General features: G+C 31.3%; 9 protein-coding genes across 9 annotated transcripts; 4 read left to right on the forward strand and 5 right to left on the reverse strand.

The window, feature by feature from the left end:
* Positions 1–280: 280 nt before the first annotated feature.
* On the reverse strand, positions 281–2,449 carry BX663DRAFT_515364 (kinase-like domain-containing protein). The gene is made up of 5 exons (XM_051528428.1): positions 2,310–2,449; positions 2,054–2,253; positions 1,819–1,972; positions 1,217–1,743; positions 281–1,112 (listed from the first exon to the last, which is right to left on the reverse strand). Exons 1-5 carry the CDS (start codon positions 2,382–2,384, stop codon positions 383–385), a joined length of 1,686 nt encoding a protein of 561 aa, XP_051381225.1. The 5' UTR covers positions 2,385–2,449; the 3' UTR covers positions 281–382.
* Positions 2,450–3,342: 893 nt separating this feature from the next.
* On the forward strand, positions 3,343–6,806 carry BX663DRAFT_515369 (uncharacterized protein). Its single transcript, XM_051528429.1, has 7 exons — positions 3,343–3,587; positions 3,644–3,682; positions 3,773–3,878; positions 3,942–5,088; positions 5,155–5,215; positions 5,281–5,457; positions 5,551–6,806. The coding sequence occupies exons 1-7, from the start codon at positions 3,373–3,375 to the stop codon at positions 6,494–6,496; spliced, it is 2,691 nt and encodes an 896-aa protein (XP_051381226.1). The 5' UTR covers positions 3,343–3,372; the 3' UTR covers positions 6,497–6,806.
* Positions 6,807–7,236: 430 nt separating this feature from the next.
* On the forward strand, positions 7,237–10,661 carry BX663DRAFT_532002 (uncharacterized protein; the record flags this gene model as incomplete). The annotated part of the gene is made up of 5 exons (XM_051530422.1): positions 7,237–7,515; positions 7,600–8,426; positions 8,466–8,647; positions 8,769–10,549; positions 10,623–10,661. The coding sequence occupies 5 exons, from the start codon at positions 7,237–7,239 to the stop codon at positions 10,659–10,661; spliced, it is 3,108 nt and encodes a 1,035-aa protein (XP_051381227.1).
* Positions 10,517–11,318, reverse strand: BX663DRAFT_515375 (VanZ like family-domain-containing protein). Its single transcript, XM_051528430.1, has 3 exons — positions 11,043–11,318; positions 10,623–10,989; positions 10,517–10,549 (listed from the first exon to the last, which is right to left on the reverse strand). The coding sequence occupies exons 1-2, from the start codon at positions 11,286–11,288 to the stop codon at positions 10,762–10,764; spliced, it is 474 nt and encodes a 157-aa protein (XP_051381228.1). The 5' UTR covers positions 11,289–11,318; the 3' UTR covers positions 10,517–10,549; positions 10,623–10,761.
* A 251-nt stretch (positions 11,319–11,569) lies between these two features.
* On the reverse strand, positions 11,570–12,837 carry BX663DRAFT_475722 (uncharacterized protein). The gene is made up of 2 exons (XM_051524248.1): positions 12,185–12,837; positions 11,570–12,096 (listed from the first exon to the last, which is right to left on the reverse strand). The coding sequence occupies exons 1-2, from the start codon at positions 12,738–12,740 to the stop codon at positions 11,672–11,674; spliced, it is 981 nt and encodes a 326-aa protein (XP_051381229.1). The 5' UTR covers positions 12,741–12,837; the 3' UTR covers positions 11,570–11,671.
* A 379-nt stretch (positions 12,838–13,216) lies between these two features.
* Positions 13,217–13,754, reverse strand: BX663DRAFT_537254 (bola protein). Its single transcript, XM_051530654.1, has 3 exons — positions 13,668–13,754; positions 13,448–13,597; positions 13,217–13,361 (listed from the first exon to the last, which is right to left on the reverse strand). Exons 1-3 carry the CDS (start codon positions 13,740–13,742, stop codon positions 13,317–13,319), a joined length of 270 nt encoding a protein of 89 aa, XP_051381230.1. The 5' UTR covers positions 13,743–13,754; the 3' UTR covers positions 13,217–13,316.
* Positions 13,755–15,253: 1,499 nt separating this feature from the next.
* Positions 15,254–15,960, forward strand: BX663DRAFT_515379 (HBS1 N-terminus-domain-containing protein). The gene is made up of 3 exons (XM_051528431.1): positions 15,254–15,357; positions 15,428–15,475; positions 15,575–15,960. Exons 1-3 carry the CDS (start codon positions 15,318–15,320, stop codon positions 15,796–15,798), a joined length of 312 nt encoding a protein of 103 aa, XP_051381231.1. The 5' UTR covers positions 15,254–15,317; the 3' UTR covers positions 15,799–15,960.
* Positions 15,961–17,116: 1,156 nt separating this feature from the next.
* BX663DRAFT_437949 (P-loop containing nucleoside triphosphate hydrolase protein) lies at positions 17,117–18,779 on the forward strand (the record flags this gene model as incomplete). Its single annotated transcript, XM_051523257.1, has 3 exons — positions 17,117–18,143; positions 18,227–18,317; positions 18,407–18,779. 3 exons carry the CDS (start codon positions 17,117–17,119, stop codon positions 18,777–18,779), a joined length of 1,491 nt encoding a protein of 496 aa, XP_051381232.1.
* An 844-nt stretch (positions 18,780–19,623) lies between these two features.
* On the reverse strand, positions 19,624–21,466 carry BX663DRAFT_515384 (2-oxoacid dehydrogenases acyltransferase-domain-containing protein). Its single transcript, XM_051528432.1, has 4 exons — positions 21,216–21,466; positions 21,013–21,119; positions 20,511–20,914; positions 19,624–20,441 (listed from the first exon to the last, which is right to left on the reverse strand). The coding sequence occupies exons 1-4, from the start codon at positions 21,318–21,320 to the stop codon at positions 19,696–19,698; spliced, it is 1,362 nt and encodes a 453-aa protein (XP_051381233.1). The 5' UTR covers positions 21,321–21,466; the 3' UTR covers positions 19,624–19,695.

Genomic DNA, 21,466 nt, shown 5'->3' on the forward strand with positions numbered 1-21,466 from the left:
TAAAATCAATTGTCAAAGTATTACGGCAAATGGAGTAGTGATTTGAATATCTTTTGATCAAACTATCATAAAGAGTGATATAAATATGCGTTAAAGCCTCCTTCTTTGATATTAATATTTGTTCAGATATTTTTTTTAAATAAAACACAATTCACTTCAATTATCTGATTTTTTGAGGAGTTAAAATATCATAAAAACAAAATACAAATGATGTAAGCACATAACAAAAGAAGAAGAAAATGTATGGAAAGAATGCATCAAGTGGAGATTAATATACCAATAGCAGTTTGGTGTGGAAACAACACGATATTATAATATATTTTATTAAGTAATATTAAAATAGTTTAAATTCTAAATCTGATAAGAACTTGTTACAGGTTAGTCATTGTTGCATTTTAGTTCTATTATTTCGTAATCTTAAGCTATTACTTGTTGATGATAGATTTGGAGATGTTATCACATCTTCGTTATGATCTTCTTCTTCTTCCATAGAAGGTGACGCTAATAAAGAATTTTTTTGAAGTGATTCAAATCTCTTTCTTGAAAAAGGAGATACACTCAAACTACTTCTCGCAATTGATTTTCTTCTAAAGTGAGTAAGCATGGAAGACATTTCATCCTCAGATGACATATAATCATTCTCTTCATCATTTTTCTTTCCAAATGATGATAATAAAAGTTCATCTTGAGAACTATTACGACTCATCCCTGTTGTTACCTCTTGATCCTTTACACTTTCAAAGCATGAGTATGTAATAAAGGGATGCTTCATAGCCTCATCAGGCGTCAATCTCTTTAATGGATCCACTTGTAATACTTTCTTTAAGAAATCTAACAACTGTTTTCGTAACTCCATCTCTTGATCTATTTCATCTTCACAGTTAGCTTGTTGTAATCGATGAGGGTACTTCAAGACAAGATCATCCAATACATAGGTCGAAAAATAGCGTTTACTTTCTCTTTCGACTTTATTCCTTTCTTCAGAGTATTGAGTCATATCTTTTAATTGATAGCTTACTTTTACTTGACCTGTTATTGGATCTTTAGACTTGTATCGATTATAATAACGATGACTATATTTTCCATTCTGTATCATGTAATCTGGAATATGTCTATATATGTAAATTGATTATATGCAGATAATAGTCTATATTTGTTCGTAAGTGCTTCTTTTTTTTTTCTTTCTTTCTTTCTTTTTCTTTCTTTCTTTCCTTACCCTACAGTTTCAATAATTCTAGATAATTGATTATATTCAGAACTTCCAGGAAATAATGGTAAACCTAAATAAAGTTCAGCCACTATACAACCAAAGGACCACATATCAATTGCAGTTGTATACGTTAAGCCTAACAAAACTTCAGGAGATCTATAGAATCGACTTTGAATATAACTATAACTTTGTTCAAATTCATAACAAGCAGAACCAAAATCAATGACCTTAATTTCAGGTATACTTGAATCATTATCTTCGTCATCATCTAAACTTTTCAATAAAATATTTTCTGGCTTTAGATCGCAATGTATGATATTATACTTCTTTGTCGTTGATAAAGTATCTAAGAGTTGCATAGCCAATAATCGAACTAAATAAATTGAAAAGCCTTTAAAATGATTCTGTTTAAGTAATTCATAAAGATTAACAGACAAGAGTTCAAAAACGAGACATAAATGATTTCTGAACATAAAAGAATCATAGAGTCGTAAAATATGATGTTCATCATAAGGGTCACTCACGTTATTTAACTAAATAAAATTAAAGTAAAGTAAAGAGAAGAGAAAATAAGACTATATATCATGAATAAATTCAATACGACTTACATGTTCTAATACGTCTACTTCTAATAGACTCTGCTTTGTATAAGCTGGTTTATTCTTTATGACTTTAATGCCTACGAGTTCATTTGTTTCTGTATCTTTACATTTCACAACTTGACCAAAAGTACCAGAACCCAGTAGATCAATAATTAAATATCTAGTCATCATTTTTAACTATCAGATTTATATGTTCTTCTTTTTTTTTTTTTTAAGAAAAAAAAAAACCCATAATATATACCTTCTTTCATCATGAATAGGACCAATCCAGTCATTTACATATAATATATAATCTGAATATTCATTGTCATATCCATCATTTTTACATGCTAGACTAGGCTTAGTTAATATTCTTTTGGGATTACGTGATGTATTATATTCAAAGCATGGATTTATCCTTCTAAAAGTATTTAATAAATGGACTGTCATATTTTCTACCAACTTGTTATTTCTATTAATAAAATTTAACTAGTGATTGTATTCGATATTAGACTTACTTTATCCTTTTTAGGAGGACAACATATCGATTCTTCATAACTTGGTAAATAGTCATTATCATTTATATGTGACATGATATTATAATAATAGATTAGAATTGTTCATACTTGTCTAAAGGAAAAAGAAAAGAAAAAGAGAGACAGAAAGGGAATGTTGTCAAAAAAGGCAAAAAAAAAAACTTCTCGCATGAATTATAAAAAAACCAGAGCGTCATTTCTATTATGTCTGTCATTTTTTTTTTCTTCTTCTTCTTTCCTTTTATTTTCTTTCTTTTTACAAATTATCAAATTCAACTATTTGAAAGAGATCTTCTACTGTGTTGTTAAGCGTAATAAAGAAAGTATGCAAGATTAATAGAGTAGAAGTCAAGGCCATTTATTTTTATTCTTAATATTACAAGAAGAATTTGTAGTATTAGTAGTAAAGAATTTTCGTTAAGAAATTAGACCAATAAGAAATGGATAAAGAAAATTCTATTCAAGACATTTTTTTTTTTTTTTTTTTTTTAAAAAAAATAAATTCTTATCATCATAAATACAATTCAGGAACTAGATAATGAACAGCAAGTATGATTCAGTCATATAATCATCTTGCAGCTGTTTAATATTCTTGTATTGAAAACTAGATTCATATATGCAGCCTGTATACACACAAAGTATATAAAAATTAACTTTTTATTACTCTAGTTTTGATTCGTGAAGTTAGTCTTGAAAAAGAAAAAAAATGAATGTACAATAATGATTACCTAATATACACGAATCATATTGGATACAATACAAAATATTGAATATACAGTTTTGAATATATTTTACTTCTAGCATAATCTAGATTCTTATTGGATGAAAAATACGTCATTTTCAACAACATACAAACAATCATAACAGCTGTAACAATTGTAACAGCAGCTTATTTATTTTATTTTTTGTACAGTCATTTTGTAATAAATGAATGAATTAATTCATATTAACAACGCTTTTCCGCTTTATTTTATTTTTCATATATTCTATTTTTTTCTCTCTCTCTCTTTTTTTTTTTTTTTTTTTATACACTTGAATTTTAATCATGAAAGAGCTAGTTAAAACTAGCTTTAATCCTTCTTTATCTGTATCAGGCTTTCCTTGTATTTGGATATTCAAGTTTTTATGTGAAGATGAAGAACCATTGCCCGGATCACCAGCTCAAACTTCAAAATCGCCTACTGGTTTTCAAACACAACTTATTTTATGTACAAGTGTGGGCATCTTATGTTTTCTATTATTTTGCTTCTTAAGAATGAGGTAAACTAATATCAATAATGTAATATTACATAACTTGTTCAACTTTATTATATTAGATGGAGAGATATATATTCACCAAGACTTCGAATGAGAAAGTAAGCATGTACATGTGGAAATGCAGAAAAAGAATACTCATTTCGATATTTTCTTTATATGTATACATATATTTTTTTTAAAAAAAATAGACATGCACCAGATAAACTACCTTCAAGCTTCTTTGGCTGGATTATACCCTTATTAAAAACACCTAATTCTGTAATTATGGAAAAAGTTGGACTTGATGCAGTTGTGGTAAAATAAAATTAAAATGACTATAATAGTTTAATTTTGTTAATTTTTATATTATGATTATAGATGTTGCAATTTTTACTTATGAGTGTTAAATTATTTAGTTTTTGTGGCTTCTTTGGTACAGTTGTTCTTTATCCAATAAGTAAAATGGGAGGTGATTTTGCAAATGGTACTTATCCGGAACTACCTGCTAACTCTACTGATGGATATCATAATCAGGAACAATTCTTTACTTCAACTAACTTTTCACATTCCGCTTCATTTCTTTGGGTTTATCTTTTCTTTACTTACTTATTTGTCTTTGCTACCTTTTATTTCACTTTTTTAAATTATCGAGATTATGTTCGTATCCGACGTGAATTTTTGTTAAGAAAGGCAAAGACATTATCAGCACGTACGCTACTAATAACGGGAATTCCACCTCATTTACGATCGGATCGAAAATTGGCAGACTATTTTGAACGTCTTGGAGTGGGCGTTGTTGAGTCAGTACATACGATACGTCATGTAGGACGATTAATGGAATTTATAAAAGAACGAACACAGTACTTGAGACAATTAGAGACGGCTTATACTACCTATTTTGGGAATCCTTGTGAAGATCCAAATTATGATCCTGACGAAGTTCTTAATGAACAAGATGCAATCACTGTATTCAATCAGTCCTTGTTACCAACTTTTAAACAAAATAAAAAACGTCCTCTTATTCAAAAAGGATATCTCTGTAATGGACCTCAGGTAGATGCTATCGATTATTATACAAAGAAATTTGAACAAGTGGATGAAATCGTTATAAAGGCACGAAAGATAGGCAAATTTTTACCCACTAGCGTCGGTTTTGTAACATTCGAGGAAACAATCAGTGCTTATGTAGCCTCACAAGTCTTAATTGATTCTACACCCTTTAGAATTCGAGCTCAATTAGCACCTGAACCAAGAGATATATTATGGGAAAATATATCCATGCGTAGTAGGGAACGGGTGATTCGAAAAGTTTTAGTGATGCTTATTTTACTTTTTTTGGTCTTTTCCTGGACAATTCCTTGTAATTATCTATCAGCTTTAACTTCTCAAAAATCTTTAAAAGCCTATTTCCCTTGGTTATTGAAATTGGCCGAAAAAAATAAAATTCTAAAGCAAATTGTAGCTGGTTTTATTCCTACACTTGGTGTTGTTATCTTTTTCTCTGTTTTACCTATCGTTTTTAATAGTAAGCATTCTATTTATATATGTTTATATAAAATGAACGTTTATAATATTTTACATGTATCTTTAGGTTTGAGTGTCATTGAAGGCTTTACAACAAGAAGTGAATCAGAAGAATCCTGCTTTGCCAAGTAATTATTTATTTAAATAATTGCTTTTTTATTTATTTATTTATTTATTTATTTGTTTTAAATAGGCAATTCTTTTTCTTATTTGCAAACGTATTATTATTTATTACAGTTACAAGTACTCTTTTTAAATCACAAAGAGATATTATCGAAGACCCTACTAAAATTGCAAATATATTCGCATCAAAATTACCCGAAGTTGCGCCTTTTTATATCAATTATACAGTACTTCAAGGCATTATGCTGTAAGATATATATACCTTTTTATTCTTATTCTTACTCTTACTATTATTATTTGAGAACATGCGTATCTTACTTTTTTTTTGTTTTAATAACAGTTGCCCTATTCAATTACTTCAGATTGGCCCTATTCTAGTTCAATTATTCTATCGTACATTTTTATGTAAAACGCCTCGTGATTATGCTGAAGTCTTTGCTCCTCGCATGTATAATTTTGGTTGGGGATATCCTGTTCCTGTCTTTATGTTCGTCGTCATTTTGGTTTATTCAACTATTTCTCCTCTCATTCTTGTGTTTGGAGTTATTTATTTTGCTATGTCTTATCTTGTCTGTAAATATCAATTACTTTATGTTTACTTTCATTCTTATGAAGTAGCAGGTAGAATGTGGCCTATGGTGTTTTCACGTATTATTATCGGCTTATTGATCTTTGAATTGACTTCAGCAGGTCTATTTACATTGAACAAATCTTATCCATTAGCAGCCCTCTGTATCCCACTTATCTTACTTACCATTAGTTATAAATTTATGATGGATAAGGCCTATCAAAAAAGTACACAGTTCTTACCACTTCAATTATTATCTGAAAAACTTGGACCTATGACCTCTTTTATCGAACCTACTCATGGTAGACATCCAACAGGGAACATGAACAATGGTAGTGGTAGTAATAATAATCAAATGATTCTTCCATTCAATGATAACAACACAAAAACACGAAAAAGGCGTACAGTCTTGGATGAAGATGATTATGTTGCAGAACCTCGAAAATATACTGATTTTAGAGAACCGCCTATGACACTTCTCAATGGTATTTTGAATACAGGCATGAAACAATATGGACATCCTGCACTTGTAGGTGCTTTACCACAACTTTGGTTACCTGTAAAAGCAGGTTACCATGAAGATCGTCCTATTATCCAAAACAAGACACAAAGTCCAGAATCCTCTTCATCATCATCTATCTTTACAAGTGCGTCATCTTCTGTATCTCAACCATCACCACCACTACAACAACAACAACAAGGTAAACAAGACATCTAACATGGTTCTATGATGTATTTTTTTTTTTATGTATATTCATTTGTTTTGTTTTATTTTATTTTTTTTGTGCTCGTATAGATGAAAATCAGCCCCTACTTGTAGTCATGTCAAAACAAAAACAACAAGGAGGAGAAGAGGAAGAAGAAACAGAAAATAATACAAAGACATATTATCATCATCCTGAAAGAAGATTATCAAGACATTTATCCAATCATAATCGCTCTTACGGAGCTACTACTACTACTACTACTACTGCTAATTAAAAATAAATCTATAATAAATATAATGAAAAGGAGATCGTCATCTACATACACATTATATCATCTCCTGTTATATACACTATTTTCTCCCCTTCCTCTATAATAGTCTCCTTAGTCACTGTTTATATAACTTTTTTGTTATTTTTTTTTATTTAGTAAAAAGCCTTTTTCTTTATTTCTCTTTTCTTTGCTTTCTTTCTTTCTTTCTTTCTTTCTTTCTTCTTATTTTTTCTTTGCTTCTATCCTTCACCTCCTTAAAAAAACAAAACCATCACACACACACACACACACACACTCTCTCTCTCTCTCTCTCTCTCTCTCTCTCTCTCTCTCTCTCTATCTCTATCTATCTATCACCTCTCCCTCCTCACTCATTCCCCTCGCTTCTCCCTTCTCTCCTCTTCTTGAATGACAACGAAATATTATTCATCTTCTGCAGCATCAGAAAAACTCTTGGAAGTAGATGAAGAAGAACAGCTTATGTGGAAAGCTGAGCAACAACAAGAATATATAAATGAGGATATAGTGGATGATGAGGATGATATGTCTTCATCTATTTCCTCACCCAGTATACCAGATGAGAACATCAATTTTGATCTTGTTTATGCTCTTCATACCTTTGTAGCTACTGTAGAAGGACAAGCTTCGGTTGTAAAAGGGGATGCACTTATCCTTATGGAAGATACCAATATTTATTGGTGGTTAGTGGAGGTACTGAAGACAAAAGAAGTTGGTTATATTCCAGCAGAGAATATTGAAGTAAATAGTATGCAAATGTTTTACTAAAAGAGATATATGCATAAAAATATATATTAAACTTTTTTTTTTATATCTATTTTAAAGACACCCTATGAAAGATTGGCTCGGTTAAATAAACACCGAAATATTGAGATTACTTCACCTTCAATTCAGGATATTGCACCTTTACCACTTTCTTCGAATTCAACTCGTCGTGTGACTATTGGGGAAAATGCGAAACAAATCTTTCATTATGAAGTTGAATCTGACATTGAAGACCTACAAGATGAACTTGCTTTAGATGAAGAATTGATTGAACAAGTTCATGATCAACAACAACAGACAGAAAACGAAATGACAATAGAGGAAGAAGAATGGCATGAAAAAAAATGGGAGGAAGAAATATCAAACAAACTAGTGAAATCAACTTCTTCAACATCGTTAACAGGATCAATAACAGCAACCACAACGATGGATGAAATGGACCTTCGCGTCTTTGCTGGTAACATTGGACAGGGACCCCTTTTCCACACCTTTACCATTTCACCCTCTACCACTGCGGATGAAGTGATCAAGATAGCAGTAGAAAGATTTGAAATAACGACAGAGGATACAGCCATCGAATATTATCTTGCTGTGCAAGGTATGGATGGAGATGAATATATTCTTTCAGTACAAGATAAACCATTTTCCATCTTCAGGACCTTGACAGATTCACTTACGACACCTATGCCATCCTTATCACATATTCGTCGTGTCTCGCAACAATCTATTTCCTCTCTGACACGACCTCGTTCAAGTAGTTTTAATGAACAAACCTCGTTTGATGAAGATTCCGTCATTCGTTTCTATTTACATCGACGTATTAAAAGAGCTCATGAGCGTGAGGGATTAGTCTATATTAAGGTCTCCTTCTTTAACGTTCAGCAACCGTCATTTACCTCTAATAGTTTATTATTATTTCATAAAAGACAAATGCTGGAAATTGATCGTATGGATAAAGTGATTGCAGTACAAAGAGAATCACCGATTGGTGCGGTGATTAATTTAGCACTAAAAAAGTTTCATGTACCTGATGGACAAGCTGATGCTTATAGTAAGTTAGATCCATTACTTGGAAAATATAAAATGTCTGTACGAGGCAATGGCAAAGGTAAGGAGCAATAGATAGATATATACAAGGAGAAGAAAGATAGATAGATAAATAGATTGACTGACTGACTGACTGACTGACTGACTGATTGATTTATATACACATATTTACCTACATATAGAAATTGAATTAAATCCATATGTGCTTATATCTGATGTTTTATTGGATCAACAATCTTCTTCACCTAATCATGTTGGCCCTATCACGAGCGATCTTTTATTTATCTTACGTAAAGCAATTTCAACACAAAAAAGGAAATCTCAAAAGGAAAGACATAATAATAAAAAATTAGATGGAAAAGACGATCTATGTCTCCCTACACCATTACTTACAACTTCATCAGAAGGTCGTTTAAGAAGACCTAGTATTTTAGATATCTTGATGGATAACAGTCCCGGACCTTTAACAGAACGTAGACCAAGTGCCATGTCTAATTTATTATTGGTTGACGACAACAGCAGGAGACAAACGAGTTCGATTACAAAGCAACAAAATTCACCTTCAACGACAACAACAACTTCTTCTTCCTCTTCTTCTTCTCTTTTACCTTCTAATTCTTCAATTAAACCACGAAAACCTTCTTCTTCACAAACAAGTTCCTCTTCTTTACTAGAACAAGATATGAGAATAGCCGAGAAAAAGAAGGAAAGTTTAAAGCAACAATTAAAACGTTTAGTAGGCTGGGGTTCTTCATCTACAAAAGTAAAACATCAACAAGATCTTGTCACTATTCATACTTCTCCAACACCAGCACCACACGTATCAACATCACCACCACCACCACCACCACCACCACCATTACCATCTCATCATCAAGAAAATAGCCATCAACATACTTCCTCTGCAATGCTGGCTATCGATTCGAATCCTATTTCAAAAATATCATCTATTTCTTCAAGTGGCGGTTCATCTACCTCTTCTGTTACATCACAAGAAATTGCTGCTGTTGTCACTGCTGTTTCTACTGATATGATAACAACTGCTACTTCATCAGGATTGTTAGTCATGAAGGTAGAAGAAGAAGAAGAAGATGAAATGGATGAAGAGGATGATAAGGAGAAAAAGATGAATATGAGTATATTGACAACATCTGAGCAACAACAAGATGTATCAACAGTGGATATAAAAGCGCAATATACAATGTGGATGAATAGTCAAGAACAGCAACAGCAAGATGGTTCAGCCTTTAAAAAGCCCTTACCATCTCCCATTCAAAATAGAAATAGACTTAATAATTCATCTTTACCCACTTTGACAACTTGTACTACTAACCCTTCTATTGCCTCTACTACGATGACTACGACGACTACAACGACGACGACGACGACGACGACGACGACTACTCCAAATCCAACTCCGACTTCGATGCTAGCTGAAGACAAATCGAATAAAGTCCTCGCTGGTGGCAATGATGAAGATGATCTCTTTATCTTGGTTACTCATGGTGTTGATTTCTTAACATTACGTGAGAATACAAAATGGGAAGAAGACGGTGGTTATGATTTTCACCCTTGGAATCGACCCCAAAGTTCTTTTGCAGCCGTTAAATCTCAACAACAGGAGATACATGATAGTAATGAACAAGTATTAAAATCATTATTGTTGGGTTCAACTACCTCAGGAGAAAATCAAACAGAAATAAGAGAAGAAGAAGTAGTAATGGTTTCAGTAGAAACAGAAGGAGAAGAAGAAAGAGGAGGAGAAGAAAAAGAAGAAGAAGAAGAAGAACAAGTCATGATTGAAGCTGAACAAGAAGAAACAAAACTCATTTCACCACCATTAACTCCCTTACAACAAGAAGAGGTTCAGCAACATTCAGGTTCCATTGCTAAACATGTTTTATGTGCCAAAGTTGAACAACAACAACAACAACAACAACAACATGAATCATTAGATGATGAGGTAAGTTCCCTTACAAAAAAAAAAAAAAAAAAAAATGACATCAAAAATGATATTCACATTTGTGTTTGAATAGGAATTACATCGTATTGTTGCAGCTCATATTGTGTTTTAAATAAAATAAAATAAAATAAATTATGCCTAGTTTAATATGTAATTATCTATCTATTATTTTTAAATAAATGGTATATTGGGGGAGAAAAAAAAAAAAAAAGTCAAGTTCGATTATTCAACATAAAACTGCCTTCCAGGTTCTCTTGTTCCTCTTCTTCATCTGTGAATTCCATTAAAGCCCTTTGATATTCTGCTTCTCGTTTACCTCCAAATCTTCTTTTATTTTCTTTTCTCTTTTCAATGACATAATCCAACAATGAAGATAATCCAAGGCCTAAACCACCTCCTAACATATTCGCAATCATATCATTGACATCAAAAGTGCGATACTAACAATCATGTTAAATCTATATATAATTTTTTTTTCGTTTTTTATATTTACAGGTAATAAACCTTGTATACATTCACTTCCAATAGCCGTTACAGAGAGCAAGATGGTAGCAAGAATTAAATTACGTTTTACAGAAGCGAGATTCCATAAGAAATAAAGTAAAATACCTAAATTAAAGAATATAAAGAAATGAAGTAATTTATCATCAAATTGTTCATGTAAATGTATTGGAGCAAAGCCTAGTATCCCCATTATGATGAAATAGAAAAATAACAAGATGAGTATTTTAAATCGCATTGATTCAAGATTACTAAAATAATAATAATAATAATAATAATAATAATAATAATAATAAGAATAAGAAAAAAGCTCTATAATTATTATTATTATTATTAAACTCAGCAGCTTTAATTTTACCCAATGTTGGTATTATAATATTTCTATTTTTGTCTATTATTTCACTGATCATCAGCTACTACTACTACTGCTGCTGCTACTACTGCTATTACTACTGCTATTACGTTATTAGCAGTAGGAAAGTATAAAATTGGCAAATAAAAATTTTGATTTTTCTTCTTAAAAAAAAAAAAAAAGTCGAGGAGGGGGATACACATCAAAAAGTAGCTATGTGCTATATTATTATTATTATTTGTTTTTGATTACGTAATCATATATTACATTTAATTCATCTTATCATGATCATCAACTTCACGTAAATCATCTACATTATTCCCTTGTTCATCCAACTTCTTTTTAAATAGAGCTTCCTTAGAGGGAGGTTCAGTAACGATCGTTAGCATATAAGCTGAAGCTGCTTGGGCAATACCATAACCTAAAATGCCAACCATAGGTAATCGAATCATGATATATGCAATTGCAGAAAATCCAAACAATCTATCTTTACGACCACTAAACCATCTACGCTTTTCCTTATGTGACATTTGCATTCTGATAAAATAAGGTGATAATAATTCACGCATTAAAGATCGCATACCAATCAAGGCACGTACAAGCTTCATTGTAGCCCATTGAGGTAAGAAAAAGAAACAAACACCCACTACAACGGCCTGTGTCTTACCTAACGCTTTATAGGTAGTATATGCACCTATAAATAAATGAATAAATAAATAAATAAAAGATGATGTAACAAGTTTTTGTTATAAATACAAATACATTTATACAAAAATACATACCAGCAGCAGGAAATACAAATTTACCGATAACAGGTAACATTGACAATAAAAGTAATAGAATCCCTAATCTTATCTTTTTCCAAGTTCTTGATATATATTGCTTCATATCAATCCAATGATTTCGTTTCGACTTTTGTTGTTCTAACACAGTCGCATAGGGCTTTCGTTGAGGATATTGTTGGTCCAAATAACGCAGAGATTCCATAAATAAATCATCCAATGGTTTTGGATATACGTAACGCATTAATAATAAAGCTAAAAGGGGGAGAGAGGCTACGATTTCATGTATAGATTGATAGGCCGAGTCCAACAGTGTCTGTGCCTTTGTCACTTGTTCGCCCTTTGTAAATACCCATATAAAATACTGTGCAATTCGTATAGGAATAGTAATGAGGGCATTTGTTAAACCGAGTAAAATAAATGATATAATCGAAAGATAGATAAAAATCTTTAAGAATCGTTGTTTTCGAATGTTTGGGTTCTGAAGAACGATGATTATGCCTTGCAGGGCATCAATAGCACCCTCTTTTAAACCTGTTAATGTCCAGCGTGCCATTCAATGTAATGTATATAAAAGGAACAAAGAAAAGAAAAAAGAAAAAAATAAAAATAAAAATAGAATACACTAATTTATTATATAACTCTATCTATTTATATTTATATGAAAGAAGCAGGCAATTCTAATCAGATAATAACATATGTCTAACTTTTATTAAACTTCTTTGTGACTGTTATAATTCAGCATCAACTTCTGTCTACCACTCTGCTATCTACATTATCATAAATCGAATCCAATACTATATGACTTTTATTTTATATATGTATATATACATATATATATATATGTGTGTGTGTATGTATATTTCATGTATATTTCATTCACTAGTATAACTATTTTATTAAACTAATGATAATGGCACTATTTCTATATTAAAAAAGAAGATCGTTCGTTTTTTTTTTTTTTTTTTTTTTTTTTTGCTTAATTAAGATTTGGTCATCATGAATAATCTAAAAAGAGAAAGAGATCAAAAGAGAATACATATTGGGTTGCTTCTTTTTATTATAGTTATTATTTCATTAAATGTATATAATTTGATTTTAATCATACAAAACTTCTAGCTTTTAATCTTGTTTATTCAGACTTCTTCTTTTCCCATTCCTCAGGTGTAAATGATTTCTATATTTATATATTAGTAAAAGTCAATCAAACGAATATTATACACTATTTGGAAATAAGAATAAGAATAAGCATAGTCAACTTACTTGAGTAAAAGCATGCACTTTACTAATTTCTTCTTTAAGTGCTTCATTTACAATCCTGTGTCTAGCCAAGAGACGTTTTCCTTCAAAAATAGGTGAAACGATAATGACTTCAAACATTTGTCCACAACCTGCAGATAAATCTTCAATTTCCTAGAGAGTCGAATTCAATTTATAAGCATCATATATGAAAAAAAAACAAAGAACACATCTTTAAACATACAACATGTTGTGCTTGAAGACGTTCAGTAATAACTGATTTAAGATGGTCAGCTGTAATACCAGAATGTGTAGACATTATAAAAACAATAAAGAAAAAAAAAAAAAAAAGAAAGAAAGAAAGAAAGAATGCTTGATTAATAATTTTTTTCTTTTTCATTCATGGTAATATAATAGTAAATAAATAAATTTTAAAGGCCCCAAAAATAAGCACGAGATATCAAATTTGCCCGGGTCGGATCAATAAAGAGACTAGAGGATCAAGAAGAAACTATAAGGGACTTTTGTAATTCATAAAATATTTAGTTGGTGTGGAAAGGAAGAAGAAGCTCAAAGTTCAAGAGTTTTAGTCTAGGCTTGGATGAAAGAGGGCATTCATAATAATACAGTCTTTTACGCTTTTAACTGAACTATTGTTTGCTAGCTGAATCAAACAGAAACTACAGTTCTTTTTTTTTATGGACAATGTAATATATCAATTCTTTTATTTTGTAGACTGTAGTGTATTTAATCGTTCTAATAAAATCAATTATTACTTACATAGATAGTTTATATATAATTACATTAATACTTGCTCAGATTAAAGAGAAAGGACATAAAAAAAAAAGTTTAAGGAAGCATAAAAAAACAGTTTTATGATTTAGTGTTCCTTGAGCGATCCCGAATGATGTATCCATGACTCTATTGTGTTTGATAACAATAAAAAGATGTACAGCCAGTACAATGGATATTGTCGCCAATTAACAAATATTTATCGGCAGTTGAGAAACAATTGTCGCATCAGATTAGCTTAAATTGTCGTAGTGTTTTCCTCTTCCTGAGCTTTTCTTTTTTGTTTGAGGCATGGAGAGATCTTTTTTTTTTTACGAAGATCGGCACGATAACCTGTTCGACGAGAAGGGTACGAAAAGTTTATGATCCAATGGAAGGTGTTCTAACTGAGATAGTATGTTCTTGATGTCTTTTACATTTTTATTTTATTGACCTGAATCCTTTATCAAGGTTATAAAAAATAAATATTTAGAAATGATAGGATATTTTATTTAGTTGACACATTTAGATGATTGGATGCCAATAAGTTTTATATTATTTACAAGATGTTATATACAGAGTTTTATTATATGTTCAGGCTTATATTTTATTCTGTATTATGTAATTCATCTTTTATAATATTTCTTATGCTCATATCCAGAGCTAATTCTATAACAATATTATTAAATGTCTATATGAAGAACCTCTCTAAAAAATTTTAATAAAACCTTTACGACACATACGCTTTTCCCTAAAACGAAATTTCTTTTGCGACAATTGTTTCTCAACTGCCAACAAATATGTGTCAATTGGCGACAATATCCATTGTACTGGCTGTATAAATGTTTCACAACACAGTTATTTCATAAATTCTATGTTTAAAGCGTACTTCATATTTGTATGAAAAAAACAGGTCTTTTTTTTAACGCTATAGCTGTGTAAAACTGTAGAATGTATTAATTTGCTCCGTACAAAGTAAGTGTGTCTCATTGGACAATAAAGCGGTGTCCGCTGATAAAATAAACGGCTTGCATTTTTTTTTTTTTTTTTTTTTTTTTTTTTTTTTTTAAATTTGTATAGTTTTATTTTCGTAGTTTACTCTTTTTCTTCATATTGAGTTCAAATGTCGAGGCATAGAGCAGTGAGAAATTTGGATATTGATGGTATATATAGATATATAATCTCTCTTTTATAATTTTACTTTATACACTTTATGTTAACTTTCTCTTGCAGATATACTAGACGAGGATGAATATGATAGTGAATATGACGAAAATCAATGTAAATTTCAAAAAACAAAAATAAAAATAAAATAAAATTCATTCAAAAAAAGATCAATTAATTCCCTTTTTTTTTTCTTTTCTTTTTATTAATTTGTAGTCGATGAGGATGAATTATCAAATGAAGATCTAGATAAATTAGACGAAGGATTAGCTCAAGTATATAGTGTTATTGGTGAAGATACTATTTTAAGTGCAAAAGAAATTAGAGAAGCTTTATGGTATTATTATTTTGACATTGACGAAACAATAGAATGGGCACTTGGTAAATTAGACAGTTGTTTTGAAGTTATCAATATTTTTACAAACCTATTTGGTGTATAGATCAAATTGCTAAAGAAAAGGCTTTACAAGAAAAGAAGAAGGCTAAAGAAGAAGCTGCTGCAGCAGCGAAGAAAGCTAAAGAGGAAGAAGCAGCATCAAAGAAAAAAGGTAAGCTTCAGTTATAAAATTGAAAATAGGTATACATAGACATAGACAGAGGAAGAGAGAAAGGGAGATTTAAAGAGTAAGCGCATTTTGTAAAATGCAGTCTTCAAAAAAAAAAAAGTCCATTTTTTTTATTTTCTTTTTTTTTTTATTTTCTTTTCTTTTCTTTTACACTTTACACTTCAATTTAACTTAATTAATCAACACTTTGATTGTTCACATCGCAACTTGGTATTAATTTGTGAAATTCTCACTGATGGAAAATAACATTAAAAAGACACCTCCTTCACTTGCTAATTTAGCAAATACGCGTCAACAAAATTCTGCCAGCAAAACTAGTAAATTAGCACAATTAGGGCAAAAGTTGCAAACATCGAATAATACTCTTTCGTCACTTGCTTCTTCTTCTAACATATCAAAGCAGCCTTTATCTTCTTTACAAGCTTTGGCTCAACGTTCTAATGCTGCCAACAATTCAATACCCTCTCTTGCTTTACTTGCACGAAAGTCAAATACAACTACATCATCAACTGCTAATGCAAATAAACTTACAGGTCTTGCTCATTTAGCCTCCCGTTCACCAGCACCTGCTTCTAATCCACCAACTTTGAGCTTTTTAGCTAATCAAACTTCAAAACAAATTACACCCAAAAAGGAGGCTTTGACATCTTTATCTAATTTATCCTCCATTTCAAAATTGTCTTCTGTTACGCAACTAGCCAAAAAGACAGAAAGCAAATTACTAGAAGAACCGAAATTCTTCCAAGAAGAAGAGGAAGTTTGGCAGCATTGTAATAACCCACTTTGTGCAAAGCCTTCAGCAGCTGCACAATTTTTATTTAAGCCTATACCACCTGTTACTGCGTCTTTTGATCCTCAAGTTGTATTTGATCGTGCTAAAAAAAACCCATCTTTTATTCCAGTATTTCAATTTGATCAACCTAGTCCTGATGATATTGTTATGTCGGCACAAAGTCAACGTAGTGGAGCTAACAGCAACAATAAAAAGAAAGCCTAAAGCAATAACAGTGTTTTAGCTTTTCTACCTACCTATCTCTCTTTCTCTCTTTATTATACTTGTCTAAAAAAAACCCCCTCATACAATTAAAAAAAAATACATTATATATAAAACTAACCAACACCCTCATTTCATCTTAACGTATATGTAGCTAATTCAGAAAAAAAGATGACTGTTGAAAAAAAACCGGAAAAGATGAATAAAACTAATAAAGAAGAACAAGTAGAATTCTTATCCGACGAAGAAGAAGTTAATGAAATAGCACAGAATATAAGTTCAATTGACCTTGTTAACAAATCCGTTCAAGAGCCCTTATCTAAAATTCCTGCCTCCAAACGTATTTGTGTTGTTGATGAATATGAAAGTCGATCTGGTGAAAAACCTCTTATTAATATTTGTTTTATTGGACACGTCGATTCTGGTAAATCAACTTTGATAGGCAATCTTTCCGCTAAGTTAGGTCAAGTCAATGATCGTATGATGCGTAAATTTGAACATGAGTCACAAAAGATAGGTAAAGGATCATTTGCTTTTGCATGGATCCTAGATGAAACTGAGGAAGAGCGTAATCGAGGCATCACAATGGATATTGCCCTCGCTCATTTTGAGTCAGAACATCGTCAGTTCACTTTATTAGATGCACCTGGTCATCGTGATTTTGTTCCCAACATGATTTCCGGTACTGCACAATCAGATGGTGCTGTTCTTGTTGTAGATGCTTCAACAAATAGCTTTGAAAGTGGATTTGAGTTTGGTGGACAAACAAAGGAGCATGCTATGCTAGCAAGATCTTTAGGTGTACAACAGATCATTGTCGCTGTCAACAAGCTGGATATGGTTGACTGGTCAGAAGCTCGATTTAGAGAGATTCAAAATAAATTGGGTGATTATCTTTGCCAACATGTTGGATTTAAGAAATCAAACGTGAAGTTTGTACCTATTTCAGGTTTGATGGGTGTCAATCTTATAGATCATGAAAGACCTGATATGTTAAAAGCATGGTATGGGGATTCTCAGCCTTCGTTATTAGAGCAAATGGATCAATTAACTGTACCTGCACGTCCCTTGGATGGTCCTCTTAGAATGCGTGTAACAGATTTCTTTAAAGGAGGTATTGGTAGTAGTGGTGGCGTTACAGTAGCAGGAAATATTGAATCAGGTCATGTTCAAGTGGGTGAACAAATTATGATTGTTCCTAGTAATGAACTTGGATATGTTAAAAGTAAGTTTATAAATTATCTTTTTTTTATTTAAATTATTAAAATTTTGATTTCGTTTCAAAAAAAAAAAAAAAAAAAAAAAAAGCTATGCAAGTCAACGATAAACCAGCTTCTTGGGCAGTTGCAGGTGATTCAGTTTTAATGACTCTGGTTAACTTGGATATTATGAATTTGAGGTAAAATAATAATAGAGTTTATTATTTGTTTATATTTGTCTTTTTTTCCTTATCTCTCTCTCTCTCTTATATACATATATATACAATAGTAATGGTTGTATGGTTTGTACAAGTGCAAACCCTGTTCCAGTAACAACAAATTTTGAAGCACAAATCGTTATTTTTGATATTCGTATCCCTATTACACCTGGTTACCCTGTTGTACTTCATCATGGCAGTTTAGATGAACCAGCAATGATTTCTAAACTCATTGAAATTCTTGATAAATCAACAGGTGAAGTCGTTAAAAAGAATCCTCGTTGTTTGACAAAAGGAATGACAGCCAAAGTTCAAATCAAATTGACACATCGACCTATTCCTTTGGAAACATTCAAGGACAATAAGCAGTTGGGTCGTGTTATGTTACGTAAAAATGGTGAAACTGTTGCTGCTGGCGTAGTAAACAAAGTAAGTTTCATATAATTATAAAAAATGAATGAATTTCTATGTACTAAATCTACGGTTGAAATATAATAGATTTTGACCTTTGGTTCATAAGTTAAAACAAGAAAACTAGTGTATATAATCTATACATGTATAAATAGTCAATTTCATATATGTATAACTATTTTACAATATTGAAGCTATCCATCTTAAAAAGGCTTCTATCCATTATATAATAGAATACAGGTTTCTATTCTTTATAGTTAATAAATTTCAACTGAACCGATCATCAGAGGTCTATTCATATGTAGCTCCCACATACACTATTAGTTGTGATATTTGATTGTATATACATATATAAAACTTGTATTCACGTGGGTTAACTAGAAATTATATTCAAGTCACTTAGTCACTTGGACAAAAGATTTTGTGAGGGTATTAAATAGTCAATTGCTCGAGGCATTTTCAATTGTAGACAATAATGAGATCAGGGATGAAAAAAAAAAGGAATGACAGGGTTAGGGGTGATTATGTGATAATCACTATCCAAGAAGACTTGGTTCGATATCGTGTCACGATCTAATATCAACAAGGATCATGTTAAATAAAGTAATCAGAGTTATAAAAATAAGTATTAAAGAAGAAAGGCGATCATTTTAACTTGTTTAAGATATTTACAATCTACAAAAGGACATTGTATAACTTGTTCTAATTCTTCCTTTGGTCTCAGTTCTTTATATCATCATGGATGGGTCGCGATTTAATAAAGGCGAGATCAACATTTAACAATTTTGTATATTATAACTATGGCTACACCAAGCTTTGTAAATATAGGTGGTAGGCACTTATGATGGACATAATAATAATAATAATAATAATAATAAAACCATGAAGGATATACACTGCTTTTATATATTGCTCTAAAAAATAATAATAATAATAATATCCTTTGATGTTAACGTAGCTCACTTGCCAATAAAGCAGGGTTCTCAATTAATTGCTTCCAATAATTTCCAAATCGAGCAATAGTGGCTCCATCAATGATACGATGATCTGCAGACCAACTAATGGGCATCACTTCCTTGGCTATGATACGATCATTTTCATCAAATCGAGGCACTTTTTGAATACGACCTAGCGCGACAATAGCTAGCTCAGAAGAAATAATCACGGGGTTTGCATAGGTTCCTCCAATTGTACCAATATTGGAAATAGTAATCGTACCACCCTTCAAATCCTCTATACCGATTGCTGACTTACTGGCTAGTTCTGTCAAACGATGGATCTCTGAAGCTATATCAAAGATAGATTTATCTTGAACGTTCTTTATGTTTGGTACAATTAGGCCATCTTTAGTATCCATAGCTATACCAATATGATGTTGAGGACGGTAAGTAAGACGAGCAGTTTGGACATCATTATCATGAGTGAGTTGAGCATTCATGATAGGGTAATGGGTTAAAGCCATTGACAAACATTTGATAAATATGGGCATGTAGGTAATTTTGGGGAAAGGATATAGTGCTGAATGCGCCATAATATGCTTGTTGAGAGAAGCACGATATTGTTTAGTAGCATTCATTTCAATTTCATCACCATAACCCAATTGAGGAATCTCGAGAGATTTGGTCATAGACTTGAACATGGCCTTCTGAATCATAGTTAATGGTGTTGTTTGTGGGTTAGGCTCAGGATGAATAGCTATCAATTCTAATTAACACCTTTGTCTCTCTTTCATTTTATTTTATTTTTTTTTATAATTTAATTTACCTTTTTCTGTTAACGAAGCGAAAATATCTTCTTTAAGAATACGACCCTCTTTACCAGATCCTTTCAATTTAGCAATATCAACACCTTTTTCTTTTGCCAATTTCCTAACTGCTGGAGTTGCAAGTACGCCTACTTGACTTTTAAACATATTGTCTGATGATGAGGGAGAATCATCTTGTTTAGATAACGTGACTACTTCAGGAACCTTGTCAACTTCTGTTTCATCCTCATCTACTGCATCAATATCTACCAAGGGCGCACCCACCTTGGCAATATCATTTACATCATAATGGAGTTTTAAAATTTTACCAGCAAATCGAGAAGAAATTTCTACTGAAGCTTTATCCGACTGTACTTCACATATCTTGTCAAATTCAGCTACTGTAGCACCTGGTTCAACAAACCTTTATTATTATTTAGGAAATCGCGTTAATTTGGAATATATAAATAAATAGGCGTATATGTATATATATATATAGTGTGTATGTGTATAGTGACTTACCATTGTGTTATTTCACATTCAGTAATACCTTCACCAATATCTGCTAATAAAAAAGGTTTGACTATTTGTTGGATGCTTGAATAATGAAAGGAACGAGTACTAGAAGACTATATATATATATATATGTGTGTGTGTATATATATAAAAAGGGGAGGGGAGAGAAATTAGACGATAAACATGGATTTCTGTTTAATGTCTTTTACCGTGAGAAATATCGATTTTGGCTGTTGAATAAAAGAAGATCTTTTTAAAGAAGGAAAAAGAATAGATGACGATACATTCTTAAAAGACCTTGTGATTTGTATCATTCTTTAAGCCGTTTACTAATAGAACAGAAAAAATACGTAATAAAATAGAAATAAAAAAAAAGGGAAGAAAGAAACGAGATATGAATTCTCTTATTTTTGTACTTTGATCGTGGGAAACTTGTTACTGTATGAAGAAGGTAAATTAC

The sequence above is a fragment of the Cokeromyces recurvatus genome (assembly GCF_025118155.1).
Source record: "Cokeromyces recurvatus strain NRRL 2243 chromosome Unknown BX663scaffold_19, whole genome shotgun sequence".
NCBI lineage: Eukaryota > Fungi > Mucoromycota > Mucoromycetes > Mucorales > Mucoraceae > Cokeromyces > Cokeromyces recurvatus.

Excerpts from the sequence above, each read along its gene's own strand:
- BX663DRAFT_515384 (XM_051528432.1), bottom strand. The coding sequence starts at position 21,320 with ATGATACAAATCACAAGGTCTTTTAAGAATGTATCGTCATCTATTCTT. Across the intron at positions 21,120-21,215 it reads CAAAATCGATATTTCTCACG|TCTTCTAGTACTCGTTCCTT; the intron begins GTAAAAGACATT and ends ATATATATATAG. Across the intron at positions 20,442-20,510 it reads CGCTTCGTTAACAGAAAAAG|CTATTCATCCTGAGCCTAAC; the intron begins GTAAATTAAATT and ends TAGAATTGATAG.
- BX663DRAFT_537254 (XM_051530654.1), bottom strand. The coding sequence starts at position 13,742 with ATGTCTACACATTCTGGTATTACAGCTGACCATCTTAAATCAGTTATT. Across the intron at positions 13,598-13,667 it reads GTCTTCAAGCACAACATGTT|GAAATTGAAGATTTATCTGC; the intron begins GTATGTTTAAAG and ends TCGACTCTCTAG. Across the intron at positions 13,362-13,447 it reads AAGTGCATGCTTTTACTCAA|AAATCATTTACACCTGAGGA; the intron begins GTAAGTTGACTA and ends ATATAAATATAG.
- BX663DRAFT_475722 (XM_051524248.1), bottom strand. The coding sequence starts at position 12,740 with ATGGCACGCTGGACATTAACAGGTTTAAAAGAGGGTGCTATTGATGCC. Across the intron at positions 12,097-12,184 it reads ATTTGTATTTCCTGCTGCTG|GTGCATATACTACCTATAAA; the intron begins GTATGTATTTTT and ends ATTTATTTATAG.
- BX663DRAFT_515375 (XM_051528430.1), bottom strand. The coding sequence starts at position 11,288 with ATGCGATTTAAAATACTCATCTTGTTATTTTTCTATTTCATCATAATG. Across the intron at positions 10,990-11,042 it reads GTATACAAGGTTTATTACCT|TATCGCACTTTTGATGTCAA; the intron begins GTAAATATAAAA and ends CATGATTGTTAG.
- BX663DRAFT_515379 (XM_051528431.1), top strand. The coding sequence starts at position 15,318 with ATGTCGAGGCATAGAGCAGTGAGAAATTTGGATATTGATG. Across the intron at positions 15,358-15,427 it reads GAGAAATTTGGATATTGATG|ATATACTAGACGAGGATGAA; the intron begins GTATATATAGAT and ends TTTCTCTTGCAG. Across the intron at positions 15,476-15,574 it reads TGAATATGACGAAAATCAAT|TCGATGAGGATGAATTATCA; the intron begins GTAAATTTCAAA and ends ATTAATTTGTAG.
- BX663DRAFT_515369 (XM_051528429.1), top strand. The coding sequence starts at position 3,373 with ATGAAAGAGCTAGTTAAAACTAGCTTTAATCCTTCTTTATCTGTATCA. Across the intron at positions 3,683-3,772 it reads CCAAGACTTCGAATGAGAAA|ACATGCACCAGATAAACTAC; the intron begins GTAAGCATGTAC and ends TAAAAAAAATAG. Across the intron at positions 5,458-5,550 it reads GTACTTCAAGGCATTATGCT|TTGCCCTATTCAATTACTTC; the intron begins GTAAGATATATA and ends TTTTAATAACAG.
- BX663DRAFT_515364 (XM_051528428.1), bottom strand. The coding sequence starts at position 2,384 with ATGTCACATATAAATGATAATGACTATTTACCAAGTTATGAAGAATCG. Across the intron at positions 1,744-1,818 it reads AAGTAGACGTATTAGAACAT|TTAAATAACGTGAGTGACCC; the intron begins GTAAGTCGTATT and ends AATTTTATTTAG. Across the intron at positions 1,113-1,216 it reads AGAATTATTGAAACTGTAGG|ACATATTCCAGATTACATGA; the intron begins GTAAGGAAAGAA and ends TTACATATATAG.